This window comes from Stegodyphus dumicola, chromosome 3, assembly GCF_044657685.1.
Source record: "Stegodyphus dumicola isolate Sdum_Otavi_A_Nest chromosome 3, ASM4465768v1".
Classification (NCBI taxonomy): domain Eukaryota; kingdom Metazoa; phylum Arthropoda; class Arachnida; order Araneae; family Eresidae; genus Stegodyphus; species Stegodyphus dumicola.
The window spans coordinates 9200849-9221998 of NC_140770.1; the positions used below are offsets into that span (position 1 = coordinate 9200849).

The 21150-nt window shown below is 33.3% G+C and overlaps 1 protein-coding gene across 1 annotated transcript in view; it reads right to left on the reverse strand.

Moving 5' to 3' along the window:
* LOC118197552 (uncharacterized) overlaps positions 1-20834 on the reverse strand; it is a 214945-nt gene extending 194111 nt beyond the window's left edge. Inside the window, exons 1-2 of the mRNA XM_085812555.1 lie at positions 20653-20834; positions 7131-7313 (exon numbers count right to left, since the gene is read on the reverse strand). Of these exons, the coding sequence (XP_085668681.1) occupies positions 7131-7313; positions 20653-20812 (343 nt within the window). The 5' untranslated portion in view covers positions 20813-20834. The remainder of the gene's footprint in view (positions 1-7130; positions 7314-20652) is intronic.
* Positions 20835-21150: the final 316 nt, after the last annotated feature.

Genomic DNA, 21150 nt, shown 5'->3' on the forward strand with positions numbered 1-21150 from the left:
TATTACATATTACTTACAATGCAAAAAGTTATGTTCATAGGACATAGCAATATCATACTATTACATATTATTTACAATGCAAGAAGTTATGTTCTTAGGACATAGCATTATCATACTATTACATATTTTTACAATGCAAAAAGTTATGTTCATAGGACATAGCAATATCATACTATTACAGATTATTTACAATGCAAGAAGTTATGTTCTTAGGACATAGCATTATCAGACTATTACAGATTATTTACAATGCAAGAAGTTATGTTCATAGAACATAGCATTATCAGACTATTACATATTACTTACAATGCAAAAAGTTATGTTCATAGGACATAGCATTATCATACTATTACAGATTATTTACAATGCAAGAAGTTATGTTCTTAGGACATAGCATTATCATACTATTACATATTATTTACAATGCAAGAAGTTATGTTCATAGAACATAGCATTATCAGACTATTACATATTACTTACAATGCAAAAAGTTATGTTCATAGGACATAGCATTATCATACTATTACATATTATTTACAATGCAAGAAGTTATGTTCATAGAACATAGCATTATCAGACTATTACATATTACTTACAATGCAAAAAGTTATGTTCATAGGACATAGCATTATCATACTATTACATATTATTTAAAATGCAAGAAGTTATGTTCATAGGACATAGCATTATCATACTATTACAGATTATTTACAATGCAAGAAGTTATGTTCTTAGGACATAGCATTATCATACTATTACAGATTATTTACAATGCAAGAAGTTATGTTCATAGGACATAGCATTATCATACTATTACAGATTATTTACAATTCAAGAAGTTATGCTCATAGGACATAGCATTATCAGATTATTACAGATTATTTACAATGGAAAAAGTTATGCTCTTAAGACATAGCATTATCATACTATTACAGATTATTTACAATGCAAGAAGTTATGCTCATAGGACATAGCATTATCAGATTATTACAGATTATTTACAATGCAAAAAGTTATGCTCTTAAGACATAGCATTATCATACTATTGCAGATTATTTACAATGCAAGAGGTTATGTTCATTATAGAAGCTTGTTGGTTTTGGCATAGCATATGCTTTATGATACCTAGGGTGTTATATTTTAATTACGTAGTGAATGTTGTACTGCGGTAATTAGGTAGGGTAGTGTTCCATTTGGTCCAAGTTCAATGTTCAGATTTTAGCGGTCCATAGGTGCGCTACTTTAACATGTACTTTGATGAATTATTGCATTTGATGCACAGTTATTTAAGACAATAAAAAGTATTCTCAAACTTTACAAACAGTTAACTTTTGAGTTAAAGGCCAAGCCCATCTTTCTTGGCTCATGTCACAAGTTTCGCTCGGTTACAGAAAGTTACTCGAACTTAAAAGTATGCGGCATTTGCGTATTTCCCTCCGTAGCACTTTTGCGCAGGTTTTTAAAATTTCAAAAATATTTCCGTCCTTCCTCTCCCTTTCTCAATGTGTTCAGAGAATCAGCTCCCCTAAATTTTAAAATGGATTCGTCCACATAGTGGTTTCGTCTTGTTAATAAAGACAAACCCTCGCAAACTGCCTGGAAAGATAACGCCGGGCCTTTCCCTTCTATATGTTGAACGTTATGCCAGCTAGCCCAAAAACCAGAATTACAAGAAGCACTTCCATTCCAGCGAAGCCCACCAGCGGCCGAGCGGTAAAGTCGCTGAACACTGGTAGTTCGGTCCGAGGTTCGAATCCCGCGAACGGGCTGGCTGCATGGGTGTTTTCGTGGTTTACCGCATGTGTAACGTGTATACGAGCCAGTTTCCCTTAGAAAGTCCTCCACGAAGGCATCCCTCTCCTTAGGCAGATAGCCCTAGTGTGCTTTTCCATAATTAAATACACCACCATTCCAGCGAAGTAAACACGAACTGACATCCAATGTACGATTTCACAAAGTCGGTTGCGTATTCGTCTTCTCTCACTATCTATGGATGATTTGAGGCCTAAAGAGTAGCAAAGACAACGACAATAACGGCGGAGATTCGAGATACAAAGGAAGTAGAAATGAAGCTATCTTATTAGATGTTGTCATGCTCATATTACTACGTGTTTATTATTGGAATGTACGTTTCTTTTAAACGTCTGCTTGGTATCGAATGTAAACCAGGCCAATCAGTATTTAACGGTCTTAACTACTCGGCAACTGGTGGGTCACTAAGTCCTACTAGTAATCAAATAAACATATATTTACTAGTTCGACTAGTAAACAGAATTAAAGAACTGTGTTTATTACTTTTAAATAGCGTAGTTTGATAGTTAACAAGAGACATTAAATTTGAAAGAAAATTTAAATATCTTACGAAAGGCTGAATGGTAACACACTGACGCACGCGTGGAAGATAAAAGTAATTTATTTTGGACAGTGATAACACATTTCTTTTAATATTTGATTTTTTTTTTTTTAATTAGCCGCTTGTTCGGGGAGACATCTAAAATAATTATTGAAAAAAATGAAAAAATATATAACAAATCCTGGTAATGCAATTTTACAGGTCCAGCTAGCAATTAACAACAATTAACATGAATGTATGTTTATTACTTTCATATCGCTTAGTTTGTAAATTAATAACTGAATAAATTTGAAAGAAAATTTAAATGTCTCATGCTCAGATGAACGATAACGTACTGACCGCGTGGGAGATAAAACTATTTTAATTCGAGTGTTGGCAAAACATATTTTTTAAATAGCTGAGTTTGTTGATTGAATTCGAAAGACAAATATATTTACTTTTGCCGGGTGGCAACATATCTCTTTTATATCTTCAAGTTTTATGATTCAATTTGAAATCATAACCTTTGCCGAGTGGCAACAGAAAGCTTTGAAATCGTTGAGTTTTTTAGTCAAAAGTTCCTTAAGTTCGCACAGAATCATAAATAAAACCAAATTAAAAATATTATCAGGATTTGTGTTCCTCTTGACTTGCTTTGGAAACATGAATGGTCCTGACTCGGAACAGGGAGCTTACTCAAGCTATGTTCAAGAACGTGTGAAGTAGACAATACAAGCAGGAAGGGTGTACGAAACCCTTTATTTTTCTATCTTTACAGGTATTTCCGGAACTTCGGAATACAGAGACCAACCACTTGTGGTCTGAACGTAAGAATATAAAAACTACTAATTAAAACTCTAATTAAAACTAACTTTGAATTAGTATACAAGTGCCTAGCATTAAGATTGGCCTTTATTTAACAAAGGTCCGTATGTAGTACGCCGAGCTGCTAAAACTACGATACGTTTGAAATTATCAAGAGGACTAAACCTCTGGCCTTGAAGGCAACCAGCAACCGAGTAAAAACTCGTAAAACTACAATGGCAAGCGGCTTGCTTCCAATAACTCCTTCCTTTCTCTTGCTTGGTAAAAAACCACAACTTAAGTACTTGGCGTTATCAAGACAATTTGTATAAATAAGTTAAAGCGTTTAATTGTGGCCGGAAGTAGAAAATAAGAAGTGATAGTAAAGTTTAAAATAAAATAAACGTTAGTAAAACTAAGGATCCTTACAATATTACTACAAGTTATACTTTATACACGACATTAAAGGCTGAAACTTAGTTTAATATTACTCTTTTGGGTTATTCATAAAAAATTCGTTATGAATATCGTACGAATCGAGCAGAAAAATCGACGTATGTCATCTCTCATAAGTGCCATCTAAATGTCACCTTGTCATAACAGTAGCTCGAGCAGCAGCAAGGAATAACTGCTACCAATAGCTTGATGTCGAGATGAGTGAACAATGACGTCAAAACAAGAAACAGAAATGCCATAAGAATAAAAACCTCCTAAAGGATATTTGCTACGAAAAGTGAAAATGATAAACATTATTTCAGAAACTATTTTCTTTTTGTTGTCTTTCGTGATTTTTACTTCCTTGTACGAAGTAAAGGAACTATTGTAATCACGAAAAATTCTGGATACCATATTTCAACGAAAATGTCCATTTTGACCCCTATCGAAAGCAATTTAGCGATGTTTTTACCTCACACTTGTACGTAAGGACAGAATAAAGGATTCTTGTTCCCCAAACGAATTATAAAACTGATTAAAAATGGATTCAAAAGAGGTTTTTCGAGGCGTCTGTACGTATGTTATCTCGCATATCTCAAAAACAAGTAGCCTCAGAAACGTTGACATTTTGCATATAAGACTGCTATAACATATAGACTAAATTATGCATTACTGAACGGCGAGAAGTTAGCATGTGGAAGATAAAAATGTTTTATTTCAAGCAGGGGAAACAAATTTATTTGAAATAGCCGAATTTACTGTTTAAAATTGAAAAATAAATTTCTAACATTTTGCCGAATAGCTACAGTCTGGCTCGGTGAATATAAAAATATTTTTATTTCGAAAAATGTTGCTATTATTCGCTTTCAAGTCGTTGAGTACGCTAATCAAAAATTCATTCAATATGTACAAAATGTGAAATCAGTATAAAACACACTGGAAATTTAAAATTATGTCTTCGACGTGTCCATGTTCCAGTGTAGAATTACGTGTGCTAAAAATTTCTTGCTTCTTGGTACCACCGATTTCCCACAATTGCAAGGAACGTAGACACATATAGATTCCTCATTATTAATTACTAGCAATTTAATTAATTATTTACTTAGTTTTGAGAGGAAGGGGTACAGTGTTTAACTGATGCTCATCTAACATGTATACAAAATGTAATCAAAATCCATTAATATTACTTTATATTATTTAAAAATATAACTGTTCAACTACAGTCTAAATTCCGTCAGTCATTGAACGGTTCAAGATTGCTTGTTGAATACTTGTAGTTCGTTCCAGGTTAGACTCCAGGCAATGCCGGTTTGGTTTTCGTGGTTTTCCCCATGTATAATGAAAATACATGACAGTTTCCTTCAGTAAGTTCTCCATGAAAATATCTCTCCCTCTTAGGGAGCCAGATAAGCCCTCCTGGCTTTCACATATTCAAATAACTTGACAACTGTAATCTGACTATTTTCAAGTATGGCTCACTAATAAACTAGTGAGAAAATATATTTAATTGTCCCAATTTCGAAACCGGCATCGATTTCTATGGAAGATGCTGAATGCTAGGAAATTTCCTGATTTTTAATGGTAGGAGAAGAAGAGCAGCGGAGCGCTCATACGAGGGCTTTGCGATCACAAGTGGCATAAAGTCGAATTTCCTTGCTAGGCAACTGGACCTTACTACGTCTCAGAAACTAGTACACTACCCGACATCGAATGCAACACCAAGAAGGAATGGCCCAAAAATTATGCAAATTTCAGGGTAGACGCATGTCCCCGAGTTATGCGAATGATGTGAAATGCGCAGCTCTCCAGCGTACGCTGAAGAAGATATAAGGAACGGAACTTCCAGAATGTTCAGTTTTCGTGCCGTTATTTCTGCTAGGAAAATCATCCAGGGTTCATAGCCATATTTTAGTTAAAAAAATAAGCACCTATAAGCACTTTTCAAGCACATTTTAAGAAAAAGAAATAAGCACCTGTCTAATTACATTATACACAACTGCATAACCTTAAAAATTAGGCTTGTAATTTAAAATATGAGAAATGCAGTATTTATTAAGAGAGAATAAGCATTACCTCAACCATGGAAAATAATTACTTTTATTTATTTATTTTTTAATTTTAAATAACAGTTCAATTTACAGAACTAGTTTACAATGAGAGGGGAAAAAAAACTATGCAGAACTAAACATATTACAAGATTTAATGATGAAATTTCAGTTCAAAATAGAGAAAATAAATAGTAATAAGACATATTTATTGTATTCGCTTGGAACCTAATAATAAACACAATTTATTTTTCCACTCATATTGATATTTAAATAATTTAACATCTAAATTCTGAATGGCGTTAAATTTCCGGAATGGAATAGAATCATTCTTTGCTTGGGTTGGTAGACCGCAAAACTTTTAGTCCTATTCAATCCAGATTAGAAAGTGACAGACAAAAAAAAAAAAAAAAAAAAAAAAAAAAAAAAAAAAAAAAAAAGTTGCTTGTTTTGCAACGAACTGTAACAGTTTCAATATTCGAGATTTTGCGGAGAAAGGGGAGAACCTCCCAAACTTCATACTGTATAATGTATTGGCCAAAAAAACAAAATTATTTTTACTATTCTATTACTTTCCCTTTATTTAAGCCATTCCGAATATTATTCCTTAGAAAGCTGTGTTAAAAAACAAACATTTTTAAAAGTTTACTATACTTCAGCAGTTACAGCAACTATGTTATTATAAACATTCATACATATGCTCATAATATAAGCATAACGATCATAATAAACACGAATATGAACTGACCAAGCGGAACGAGAATGCAAATTATTAAGATCTTGATAGAAATTCAAAAGTGTGTAGTATTTGGGTGGGAGGAAAAGAATGCCGAACGTACCGGAATTTTCTACTGCTTTCGCAATTCTTTGACCAATAGAACGACGGGCACCTGTCTGTACTCTTCGTGCATACCAAAGGTTATGTTAATGCAGAGAAAGAAGAAAAGCTATTTCCGGGAGTATGATTCACCATCTGACATTCCATATTAGAAAGAAAAGTTGTTTATTTAGTAGTTTCTGCTTTGGTACGGAGAAAAATAGCGCGTTCATTAAAATAAATAAATAAATAAATAAGCACTAAAAACAAAAAAATAAGGGCTTTAAAGAAAAAGCAAGCACCTATAATGGCCTTTATATTTTATTTTCAAATATAAGGACTTATAAGCACTTATAAGGACCGCTACGAACCCTGTCATCGTAGAAAATGTGTTCTTGTATCAGGAAAGACGTGCAACAGAGAATGCCAAGCCGTCGTCAACGGAGGAAGTTCCAGTAGGCAGACGATTTTAGAGGATCATGGTGATCGGACTACTGAGAAGGGCAGGTTGGGCAGGGCAACAGTCACATATTCGAAGAAGAGCTTATGGTTTTTCAGGTGTCCAATCCCCTTAAATTACAATTTTCGGGCCATTTTGGGAAAACAGCAAGAGCACGTAATATGTTAATTCTAATAAATAAATTAATAAAATGTAATGTAAAAGGTGGGATTAGAAAGGATAAAAAATTTAACTTACCATGATAAATGGCAGGTTCCTTATTCCGAAAATAGACGAGGGCAGGAAAATCCGTAACTCCGTATCGTCTGGCCACGAATTTTTCACCATTCTTAACGAACTGGATACCAAAATTCTCAGCATCGTCGTCTATTTTCTCTAGCTCTTGTAATATTTTTTGGCAGTCCGCACACACTTTCGTATCTAAACATAAAATTTTATTAATTATAAATATTTTGAAATCAGAATTCTAAAAGCAATATAACTACAGAGGCTGTTCGCACATTTTTAGATGATTTTGGTAAGCGGTAATAAAAAATCGTTTGCTGCAAAAGAAGTAATTGCCAATTGTACTATGTTTTTAAAAGTCAAAATTATCGTCTGTGGCTTGAAAGTTTTGTTTTTACTCAAAATGGAGAATTTAACAAAGCAGTGTTCGAAGGCTATTGCAAAGGTACGTTGTTTAATGTTAAATGAAAATCCCTTTAGTCAAAAGACAGTTGCAAAATCATTAAAATGCTCGGTGTACGCTGTAAACAAAAGGATAAACGTTGATTTAAATCTTAAGAAAGCGAAAAAACGAAATGTGCATTGTCTTCTTCCAAAGCATATCGCTCAACGCAGGACGCGCTGCAGAATTCTATATGAGAAACACTTATCCAAAGAAAAATGAAAAACAATTGTCACAATAGATGAAGCATGGGTGTATTTAAATGATTGTAACAAAAAAGGAGCCATTTACTATCATAAAAGGGGAGGAAAAATTTTAAGTACATGGTTCAAAGAATAGGAAAAAAGTTTTTCTAAGAGATTCATGATTCTTGCTGGTTTTTCTTATAATGGCAAGTTAAAAATAAAGAGAGTGCAAACAAATGTCAAGATTAACTCCAAATACTATCAGGAACATATTTTATCTCCAATTTTTCTGAATGAAATACCATCGCTTTATCCACAGTGCCATCGATCTGTGAGACTCCCTCAGAACAAAGCTGGCAGTCACACATCAAAATCCACTGTAAATTTCCTAAAAGAAATGGAACAAAAAACTGGTATCAAGGCCATACCGTTTACTGATATCCCTACTAAAACCTCTTCTGCCACTTCAAAAGGCATTATTATCCTGGAAACTGCGGTGTCGAAAGATAGTTCAGAATAAGGGATGTCAAATAGAACATTTAAAACACAAGAATTTCATGTAATTTAGTTTTGTGAATACAATATACATCGTCTAAAAAATGTGTGAACATCCTCTGTATCTTATTCTCCTTTCAGCAGAACAGTACACATATGCTTCATAAGTTACTATATTTGAAAAGATTACTAGTTTCTTTTTGTAAGCAATCCTCTGTACTGGTGTGGTATTTTCAAGTTCTTAATCACATTATCAAGTACGGAAGACGCCATTTAATGTCATCACGTTTATCCACGGTTTATTTTGGTAACATTAAGCGATGAGAAAAATATCCTTCAAAACAGCAGCGGAATTTAACTAATTTAATATAAATATAACTAGAAACACATACATAGGCATTTTCATAGTATATTAATTAGAGAATTTAAAATGTTTGTTAATGAACTGTTTATAATGCCTTTAATGCAAAACTTCATTTATGAACGGCTCGTAACGTTTCTAGGAACTATATGACCGACGCTGTAAACCCTAATCATAATACTTGGAGAACAACCCTCACTAAAAAGAATAAAATTTAATGCAAATGTAAAATAAAAATTCAGAAATACGCAAAAAAGCAAGATGGCGTTTTAAGCAAGACAGATGTTTCCAAGAAAAAGAAAAAAAAAAAAAAAAACTAAGCAAAATCTTCCCCCTTCTTCTGAAAAAGAAAGATCTGTGTTTGGTCGCTTTCAAAGTCAATAAGGGTTATTGAAAATATTCGTCAAATTACGTTTTTGCCTGATTTTAATCCCCCCCAATGGCGGGCACTTGTCTATAACGGCATTGACCACTCCTAAAGCAAGAAAGGCACCTGACAGGCAGCCACTGTTACCTTTCATGAAGGAACAGACAATTTTACATCCATGCCTTCCCCGGGACTCGAACCCGGCCCTTTCGTTATCGCAGTCAGGCTTCCCTAACTAATGTACCGTCTGGACAGCGTTTGATTTTAATTAATTGACTGATATGTGTGTGTGTGATTATGGCAAAGCCTCGAGGGTTATCTGCCTAAGGGGAAGGATGCCATCGTGGGGGACTTTCTAAGGGAAAGTGGCTCGTATACACGTTACACGTGGGAAGAACCACGAAAACGCCCATGCAGCCAGCCCATTCGCGGGATTCGAACCTCGGACCGAACTACCAGTGTTCAGCGACTTTACCGCTCGGCCGCTGGTGGGCTAGTTGACTGATATCGAAATCAAGCTGTTTGGTGACTTAACTTCTCACTTGGCAATTTTTATAATCCATTCTGACCTTATTTGCAGAATATATCTTTTATTATTTTTTTATTTCGCGACTTTAGTTCAAAAAATGTATTCTGTTTGATCATACAGAGGTTGTTTACATATTTTCAGAACAATACCGTAGCCAATTAAAATATATAGAATATTTTTTTTTTAATATTAGATCTGATAGTCTTTCTTCTCGACTAAATGTCTGCAGTGTGATTTCCAGGATACAAAGGCTTTTCGTAAACTTTCAAAGAGTACTGATTTCCATTCCTTCTCTACTAATTTCCAGAATCAATAAATCGTGGAGGGTTAGTGCCTAGAAAGAACTCTTTTCGGGAGATCAAAGGCATGATAGTGTGTAGACGAAACGTCAAGGAACTTTGCAGGAATATACTGAAAAGATATATATGCATCATCTGTGTCGTGTCTTCATTTTTCGAGGAATACTGCGGTACTCTTCGAAGTACGATTTCTTGCTTTGTCTTCATGGCGTTTCGCTCTTTGAAAAACAGAATTTCTTCTGCAAGCTTCAGATGTAAAACTTTCTCAAAGAAATCTCTGCAAATCACTGCATTGACTCACTGTGTGACTGGAAATCACTGCGTGGAATCTGGAAATAACTGCTTTGACTGACTGCGTGACTCAAAATCACTGCCTTCCTTCCCAGAGTCAACCAATTTCCAGAGTTTTGATTTCCCATTGTAAGAGAAACTTGCTACAATCATAAACCCCTTACCGAAACTTAAAACCTTAGACGGAATTAGGTGCATTCTCCGTTTCCGATAAAAAAATAGACCTTTTTACTTCCTTGTACGAAGTATTCTAATCGCGAAAAATTTCGAGTATCATATTTCAACGAAAATATCCATTTTAACCGCTCTCGAAACCGTTTGAATGATGTTTCTGCGTAACATCTGTACGTAGGGACAGAATAAAGGACTTTTGGTGCCAAAACGGATTGTAAGAAGGATTTAAAGTTTATTTTGAAGAGATTTTTTTCTTGATGTCTCTACGTACGCATATATGTATCTCGCATAATTCGAGAACGAGTAGCGATAGGGCGTTGAAATTTTGTATATGGAACTGCTATAACATGTAATTGTGCACCTCCCGTTTTCGTTGCAATCGGCTGCACCAGTCTCTCATATATATATATATGTAATAATAAAATTCCATAGTCAAGAATACACTTAAAATTCTAACTATATGTTCTTTTTATTTTTAATGGCGACGGTCTCTTATTTGAAAGTACGTGGAATTAAATCCACAGCCCCGTAGTCAAGTTGTTTTTCCCGCCTTTTTATACACGTACAGTCATAGAATGTTCTGGAAATATTTAAAGCGAACTGGATTGGCTGACGAGGCTGACGTCATTTCTTGGAAGCTCCGCCTTTCCAGAGGTTATAAAAGGACTCGCAAAAGAATATCGGGGGCTTTTTCATTAATGCAACGATGCAGTAAACTTCATAAAAAAGTTATTAGTAATTCTTTTTATTTACTCCGGAAATATGATTTTGAAACTGCTATTTCTCCTGATATAATAAATGGATCCTGTTTTTTAAACTTATCGTCTGATAATTTAAGCTACGACTAAAGCTGGTACATCACATATATATATATATATATCCTCACTCTGTTACCTGTCTCGGTGAGCTTCTTTTCCTATTCTTATATGCTAGTAAACTGTACATGTTTTGGTTTAAAAATGATTGAATTACGTGGTTTTTATGTTCCGGTTAAGGTTTTTATGCCTTTAGTCAATCTTCATGCAATAGTCGTAGAATCATTAACAATTTAAAAGTTTGCGGCGAGTTAAGAACCGCTATTTCTTTACATTTGAAACGCAGTAGAATTTCGAATAAAGTCAGTTTCTGCACCTTTAGTGTCTTTTTGCGAGTGGGACCAAAAGCAAACTTTCAGTTTTTGTGCACCTAAAAATCTACGTTCTTGCCCGCTGGCCGAATTGCTTGCTTTTGCGTAGAAAATCCAATTTTAACCTTAATTTTTGGTGGCTTATATTTTTCTGTATTTTGTTGCTGTTTATGCTCACTTGTCTGACGTAGTCAGCCCAAGCTCACGAAATTCCTCGTGGCAAGGAGCGCTAGATTACGCCTGCCGGTGACAACAGCCTTAAGCAACATTCACGTGAGAGTGCGATTTAGCTCAGTTCCGTCCACAATTTTGAGTGAGAGCACGCCGGGGAAACTGGTCCGAAGGTCTGCCACCCCTCTCTCCAAACCACACGAGAGGACTTTCGGCTCGCCACATATTTAGAGTGCCACCATGCCGCACCGACACTAAAGGCTTAATCTTTGAATTATGGTAACTTGGCGATTTTTTGGCGAAAATTTGGCGACCAACCTTGCTACAGCAACCTGTTAGTTTTAGTTTGGACGCCATTTTGTTTTCACGAAGTAAAGGCTTTTTTTTTTACTTAAAATTTTTTTTCCAACAATCTGCTAGCCGAATTACGCTTATGCTGGAACTTTTATGGAACAAAAGTGCTTAATCATGACGAAGATTAGGTGCGAAATTGGGAAAAAGTGCAAAATCGTAAACTGCTTGCCGTGTTTTTAAGAATTGCACATATACGGTATCCATGTGCACGTCGACCTATTTTCACTTAAAAAAACATTCCAGAATTGCACAAAAATGGCATTGCGCACACTCTTGACTTTATCTATGTACATTGCTAAAGTCCTAGCTAGTAACCTTTATCGCCTTACCAAAATGTCGCCAAACTACCTGTTACCATATTCCAAAGGTTGGCCCACTAAACATTTAAAAACATGTATGCTTTCTCCGGAATTCGAATCCGGGACCTTCGCACGGCAGTCAGCGACGCTAACCAATATACCGGTACACTTAAGTTTACGCCTAAGAGGTGGACTCACAGGAATCTAACCGGCGTGATACCAATCTGATAAGGCTAAGAGGCTTACTAACGTGACCGCGAAATAACAGCGAAACGTGCGCTTGGCTAGCGAAACACGCTCTGAATAAACTGAGATATTCACACGTTTAAATAGCACTTAACTTTAAATTTACATCCTGGCGGGGGAATTTGAGGGGAAGTTGAGAAGTTTAGAACAGGTAATCGAACTTAAAATAAATTTGTTACGCAAAATAAAGAAAAACCCTGCAAGATTAAGAATCTTTATCAGTCCTTACTTCAACGTTTGCAAGTCTGTATCGCCAGGTTTTGCCAATTAGTGCTTTCGACACTCAATGTGCAACTGCTAGCCACTGATAGGTCCTATAGTCTTAAAATTTTAATAATTTTATTTACTTCTGTATGAGCTTTATGTATACTTAATTTCAATAAAAGCAGTCACTTTCTGTTGTTCCTTCTTCTTTTTCTTTTTCCAAAAGAATGTATTAAAAATACATCGTACAGATATATTTATTATGATATATTGATTATTAATACATATATACAACATTTTATCATGAAATTTAGAAAAAGTGCATTTTTCAAAAATTTTTATAAAATTCAGTTGCTTGCCACCTTAAATTTAGCTCATTATCTAAATTTTTATGCAGAATACTTTTTCTAAAATTTACTCTAAAATGTAAATATTATATATAAGTATTATTGTAATGTCACACGTACACCAGGAATTTCCAAACTTTTTTCTGGATCGACCCTTTTTAAAAGAATAGTTTTCTTCATCGATCCCCTTACATTTTTCTCTATAAGATACAACGTAATCATAATACAAATAATTGCCTATCAACACTAATTCAGAAGTCAAACAACAAAAATCAGCGTTATATTTTCAAAATTTTCGCAGGATTAGTTTCGATGATTTTTACCGAACCACCATCCTCAGCTGCAAAACAGCAAATGAACAAGATAGGAAACAATGACTAGATAAGATAAGAAAGCCTGGACAGGAATAAGCAAATGGCGCCATCTGTTGATGAAACCAGAACTAAAACATAATTTCTTTAAAGGCCGAAGGCAAAAACGGATTGGAATTAGGATCGTTAACTGGAACAGAAAGATTTTTTTGAATGTGAAATGCCTCTAGAAAATCCAATTCTCCAATGGAAGATTTTTTTCATCAACAGATGGCGCCACTTGCTTATTCCTGTCCAGGCTTTCTTATCTTATCTAGTCATTATTTCCTATCTTGTTCATTTGCGGTTTTGCAGCTGAGGATGGTGGTTCGGTAAAAAAATCGAAAGTCCTGCGAAAATTTTGAAAATATAACGCTGATTTTTGTTGTTTGACTTCTGAATTAGTATTTATTCGGCGTGTTATTGTGTCTTAATTTTAGATGCCTATCAATAACTTTAAGATAACAGATTAAGAATATGAACAAACGTTTTGAGAAAATGGTTTATTAGATTTAAGTTTAATTATTTCTTTGCATTAATACTTTTAATTTTAAAAATTAAAACAGGTTTTTGAGAAATAAAATCGCATATTCTAATCTCGCAATAAAGCTCTATTTTAATAAATGTTATGGATGAGCTTGATGTTTTAATGTAATTCTTTTAATACTGAGCACTTTTTCAAGGAACTGTTTCTTTTTATGTGTGGGTGTTTCGTATTTTACCTTTTTTGTATAATACTTTACTAGCGACCCGCTCCGGCTTCGCCCGGGTATGAAATATATAGCCTATGTCACTCACTGAAAAACGTACAAGATACGTATTCTATTAAGTTCTATGTATAAACGTCACAACAAAAGTTACGTATTCTATTAAGTTCTTTTTCTAAACTTACATACCTCACCTTAAATTACGATTTTTGAAAATAATTTCCCTAATATTAAATTGATTTAACTCTAAATTTTAACCAAGATCTTAATAGAAAATTCCAATCCATAAATTATGGTTTTATTTAATCTAATCTTATCTAACCTTACGTACTTATAATTACTATAAGTGAGATTTAAAAATTAACCTTAGAATAATCATTTATATTTTAAAACTACTATCATACAATTATTTATCGTAACTTACTTATAATTACTGATACGTTGTCGCGCTGAAAAGCACGTTTTTATTAAGTATATTGTTATTTTCCTCGCTAAAGAGCTCCGATAATAAACGCGTCCGATCGCTGCTAAATTCAAAGTGCTATACTCCGGCGCGCTATTTATAGGCACGCTCCCGCCGCCCCGGCCGGCCGTTACGTCACCATCGAGATAGATAAGGCCTGCGCGCTGAGTTACTACGTCACTGCTAGGGGACCGGTCTTCGCGCAGTTTAGCTTCCTTGCTAAACACCCGTTTTTCTAAACCTATTCTATGAAATTGGTATCTCATACTATAAAATCAGTCTAAAACAAAATTACAAGCGGCAATATAATGTTTTACAAAGCTTATACGAATATGAAATATTTTCATTTTCTTTTGTTGGTATTTATTTTCAAAACAAAATTATTTGAGAATGGGGTGGTGCTTTTAAAAGCAAATCATTTCTTTGAAGGAAAAATTGGTTTTAAAATTCAAGTAGCAAAAATTTTTACTTTGATTTTTCTGCACTGTCTTTGTGTCTCTCGTTGATTCTCACCACCGCATCAAATTTTTTTGTTTCACCCACTACTTTAACAAAATTTTTGCCAGTGGGAACACATATTATCTCTCATTCTATAATTATTGCATATTTTTTTATATCTATCATATTAATGTAGCAGGATTATAAAACATCAAACGAATGCAAGAGACTACTTAATATTTAGACAAACATTTAAATGCCTTATATCAGTCCGAAAATTTTTCTGAATGTCATAAATTACTAAATAGTCTATTCTTAAAATTATTTCTTACTTACATATTGTATGTTAATCTGTATTACAGTTAATGTTTTTCTCTTAATGCTACATAATTATTCGACAGAATCTGTAGTTAAATTGAGATAATGTTTATTACATAGCTCTGAAGACTATCAATATTAAAATTCCAAATAAGACAGGAAAAAAGTTTTTTAAATAAACTTATACACAATTTTTTTTGAAAATATTTTAAAAATATACGAAATACTTAAAAAATTTTTAGAAACTGAAATTTCTTGCAAATATTTACATTATACCTATTTAACTATAAGCGTTACGTCTGTTCTGAAAATATCTTTTCTATTAATATCCACATGAAAAGAAAATATAAATCCTAACATCATACTCAAAACTTTTCTGTATAATGTAAGCAATTTTTTTAACTTACCTTACATAGCTTTTGGTGGTGCCACGTACTTAAATTAAAGATTGTAATTTAAAAGATAATTAGAAAAAATTGTTTTTAAAATTGCATTGAATTGAAATACAATGAAAACAAGTATGTCTACATATGAATTCAATTACTACTGCTTCTTCAATAACTGTACATTTTAAAAATTTCATTTTGCATTTCCGCAATATAATTACTTTAATATGAATCTTACATACATTACTTTAGAAACTTTTCTATCATTCTCAGAAAGATTTATATTGCATAACAAATTTTAAACAAACTGATTGCATGATAATAACATATATAAAAGTGAACAGAAGCTATATTAGCTAAAGATATGCATTTAAGTTTCATCATGATAAAATGATATTTTGATTGCAAAAAACATTGATATTTAAATTTAAGAACACAGTACTCTGTCAAGAATCAAATTTACTCCATTTGATATTCTACATATTATGTAATGAAATAATTGTCCTGCTTCTAACCCCTTAGGACAGTTATTTCATATAAAATTAGTTTCCAATTAAAATAAATAATCATAAATTTTGCTGAAAATTTTTATATTACTAGTGTTAGTAATTATTACAAGAGATGATGCTTCAGATGTCAAAAGTAAACATAAATTCATTTCTTAAAACATAATGAATAAAAAATTACAACTTATAAAAGCCAACAAAAAGTTTGCTGAGGGTCCCTTAACCGTGACGTCACAAGCCAGTTTCGATTCAGAGCGCAGGCCTTATCTATCTCGATGGTGACGGCCGTTACCGCCGCAAACGCTACGTCCCGCAATTTTTAAATCAGTAGACCTTTTCAATGTGTACAATACTTAGTACATTATTTTGATAAATCTCGTAGGGTACAGCCTGCGTTTGCAATGTAAGCGGAAAAAAATGTAATTATTTACGACATCGCATTAGAAACCTCAAAAATAAAAGTATTTCTCCACTATTTAATGGATGTTATTATACATATAAACCTTCCTCTTCAATCACTCTATCTATTAAAAAAAAACCGCATCAAAATCCGTTGCGTAGTTTTAAAGATTTAAGCATACACAGGGATATAGGGACAGAGAAAGCGACTTTGTTTTATACTATGTAGTACTTATGCATAAAAAAAATTCTGTATTTAAAAAAAATATTTTTAAGATGTGTTAAATAATTTTAGTGTGTTTCTTCCTTAAATTTATTTCATACGATTTCTTTTCTACATAATATAGTTTTATATCAAAAAACAAGTAATTATATAACTTATTAATAAGCTTTTTTTTTTGGTAATCAGAAAGATCTTGATTATGCCGATCATTTTTCGATGCATACTTGACTGTTCCCTTGATCATCACTGAACTCCAGGGGGCTCAATATTTCATCGACCCCTCAATATTGACCCCTTGCTACACAGAATTACTTTTTCCTTAGCAGGGGAACATATTTTATAGAGAATAAAGCGCAGATTTAATAGGGACTAACATAACTAGCGAATTTGCTTAACATTCGTAAAAAAAAAAAAAAAAAATTCTGCGAGGAAGAAAGCTTACGAGATCATGAAAATCATGAAAAAGAATGTAGGTCATCAGAAAGCCGATGCCCGGGTTCCGAAAGACTATAACATACTGATAATTCAATTAACTATTCATTCACAAAAAGGTATATCGTGACGTATGTACAGACGTGACGCAAAAGAGTCGTCCAGAATTCAGCGGTTCTCAACATTTTGACTAACGCATACCATCTAAACAAAAATTTAGTACCAGCACTGCAAAGTACCACCACTGCAAAGTACCACCACCACCACCACTCTTGCTCGGTTGCTACTACCATCACCAAACTTGCAACAAAGCTCAGATCATATAAATTTACGAGTCTTAGAGAAAAACTCAATCAGGATATCGCTGTTTTAATTTTTGAATTTAATAGTTAAAAATACTTTGCTTCTCTGCGTACCACCCGTGGTACGCGTACCATCGGTTGAGAACTCCTGGCCCAAATGGATTCGGCAACAGCCGAAACTGATATTTCCGTCGAAATATTGTACCCGAAATTTTCCGTCAATTCAGTACTTCCTTTGTTCAAGGAAATAAAAAACACTATTGACTGATGACCATCCACAATCCGTGATGAAGATAATTTCTAGTAATTTTTTTCCTACGCTACAAACTTTATCAAATTCGATACACCATCAAGTGTCAAGCCGCAGTAATTTTATTCCTACGCTACAAACTTTATCAAATTCGAAACACCATCAAGTGTCAAGCCGCAGTAAGAAATAAAACAAAAGTTTATAATCATTTATATACAAAGCTATGTATTCTTATTTATGCGCCAAAGAAGAATTTAATAAATAAGAGAAAGAGATTAAGTTGTCATTATTCTCAGGTTTTAAGGAAGCCTCAAGTCTCAAAGAAGACAACATATAAAATAAATATAAGGTAAAATTCACTAAAATCGTTTACTTTATTTTAAAAATCAACAAAAAGTTTTTAAATATATCAATTTTTACCCAATATGTTCAATACAGAAAAATCTGATGTGTACACCACATGATTTCCTTGTACGGAATATTAAATTATACGCATTTTTTCTTGCATTCCATTTAAACTTGTTAGATTGAATTAAACCTACTTCGCCGACAGCGCATAAACCACAATAGAATAAATGCATTCTATAAAATTCACTTTGTTTACCATAGCGACACTCTGGCGCTAGGTTTACTTAACAGTATTATATTTCATTCATATTATAACTCAGAATGCACAAAATGTATATCATTTAAAGAATTATCTAATCGTTGCCACATGTTCTATTCAAATACTATAATAAAGCTAGAACTATGTATAAAAAAATTAAGCAAACAAAACAAAAAAGAACAGTTTTTCACAGACGATTGAGTATTTCTCATTGAATTAATTCAGTTCACACTTCGCGAGAAGGCAAAAATACATAAAAACTCAAAATATGTATATTAAAAATTACGAAGTAAATCTTAAACACATATTTCCTCGAAAAAAATTCCAGAAAGAATTAAGCATGATTTAATTGGCAATAATAAATGAATGCGTTATCTTTGTTGTTGCGAAGCTAAGTTTCTCTAGATTGGCAACAAATCCACTAGTCTCCTGTTTCAAATGTAAACATCAATGGCCGCCATTAAAAACAGGCTTAGCGGCAATTAAACAACTTTAAAATTGCTGATAATTCTAAAGATATTGCACACAGATTTACTAAAGGCATAAAATCCTTAACCGGAAGATGAAAACATAATTCAATCATTTTTAAAGCAAAAAAATGTACAATTTAAAAACATATAACAGTAAAGAAACTGATATCACTGAGCCGGGTAATAGAGTGGATATATATATAAATATATTTATATACGTTTGGTGCGGCCGATTGCAACCAAAATACGAGGTGCACATCTACATGTTATAGCAGTCCTACATACAAAATTTCAACGTTCTGAGGCTACTCGTTTTTGAGTTATGCGAGATACGTACGTACGCATGTTCGTACAGACGCCACGAAAAATTCTCTTCATTATTAATTTTAAACAGTTTTATAATTTTTTTTAAAGGAAAAGAGTATTTTATTCTGTCCTTACGTACAGATATCACTTAAAATCATCGTTAAATTGCATTCGATAGCGGTCAAAATGGATATTTTCGTTGAAATATGCCGCCTGAAACTTTTCGCGATTACAATACTTCCTTTTTACTTCGTACAAGGAAGTAAAAAGTAAGAACACCAGAAAATAAAATCAAAAATTACGACGAACACAAAACTAGAATGGGAAACAAGAAACAGGTTGAATACTTTTGAAAGAAGTTATTTAAAATTTAAATTCAGCAGTTTTTTGACAGATATAAAAACAATTGCAACAATACATCGAGCGCAGATATCACATTCATTAAATCGAATTTTTCTGCAATTAGACCCTGAGATTTTCTTTCTAGAAACTCGTTTACATTTGCCAAATTAGAATTAATAATTATACAAATAATAAGAAAGCATAAATCTAATAAATGATTTCATTTCTAAAAACTTGTTTACGTTTGTAAAATTAAAAATAAGAATAACACGAATAGTAATAGCAAAATATAAATTTAATAAATGAGTTTGTTTCTGGAAACTTGCTTTCTGCAAAATTAAAAATAATAATAATAATAATAATTAAGAATAAACCTAATAAATAATTATTTTTTCTAGAAACTTCTTTATATCTGTAAAATTAAAAATAATAATAAAGCATAAATCAAGTAAATGACTTTGCTTTCTAGAGAAACATATTATATTTTGTTTTCTAGAAACATGTTATATTTGTAAAATTTAAAAAAAAAAAAAAAAAAAAAGTATCAATAATAACAAAAATAATAAAACATAAACATCCCCCAAAAAAGTTTCTTCAGATTCTGTATGAAATCGTTTTACTTTTAAGTTATTTATGTGCAGTTATTCGTATTATTAGATTAGATTGTATTGTGTAGATTATATTGCATGCTACGTATTATAAAGAAAGCTGTAAAGGGGTCGATGAAGAACCCATTCTTTCAAAAGAGATCGCCATGCAAGAAGAAAAGTTTCGAAATTCCCCGGTTTAAAATCACCAATTTGCCTGCACAACTCTAGTAACTCTCTGCCAGAATGTTGCACCACTAACGCCATCTAGGGAACTGCGCGCGAGTGACAGTACTTAATCATCGAGCTCACTTTACATCTCCAATTATCTGCTTTTCGATTGCTTCTCTACTATTGTATCATAAATTCTTTTTAAATGTTTTTTCCAACGGCGACGAAATGTCATAAAATAATTTCGAGGAACCGATGCGGAAATATCTGACATTTTCGCATTCTAAGTCAAAAATAGCTCACTTGAAACGAACACCACGAAGTACTTGTAAATAAAAATGGAAGGACGAAGAAAGTTTTTCGGATGATTCGGTGGAGAGTACTTACAGAAAAACACGGCCAGGAATTCTTCGGTTTCGATGAGTTCCTCCAGTCGCTTCGAATCGACATCTTCGATGGCATTTCTCGGCTGCAGAGTTTTTCTTCTCGCATCGCATTCGAAGGAGAAGAGCAAGAGCAGTAGAAGTGCTGCTATCCTCCGCGCCATGTCGAGGCCTTGTGGCAGCGATCCCGTCGCCCCTAGCGCAATTTAAGACTCAGTCGGTTCGACAGAACACAAAGGAAAGTGGGTGATCACAAAGCAGGGAATCGGGGGCCAGATCCCTTTCTCTAATACTAGCCGCCACAAATAATTATGATAATAAAATATAATTAACAAACTTTTCTATGCAATAAATGCAGCAGTGGTCTCAAACTGGAGACCCCCGAAGCTATTTTATGAGGCCCGCGAAGATATTTCAGTTATGAATTTGCTGCAAATACAACAATAGAAATATTTCAAGATTTTAATTATTTGAAGTCCGAGTTTAGATTATTTTCATTACC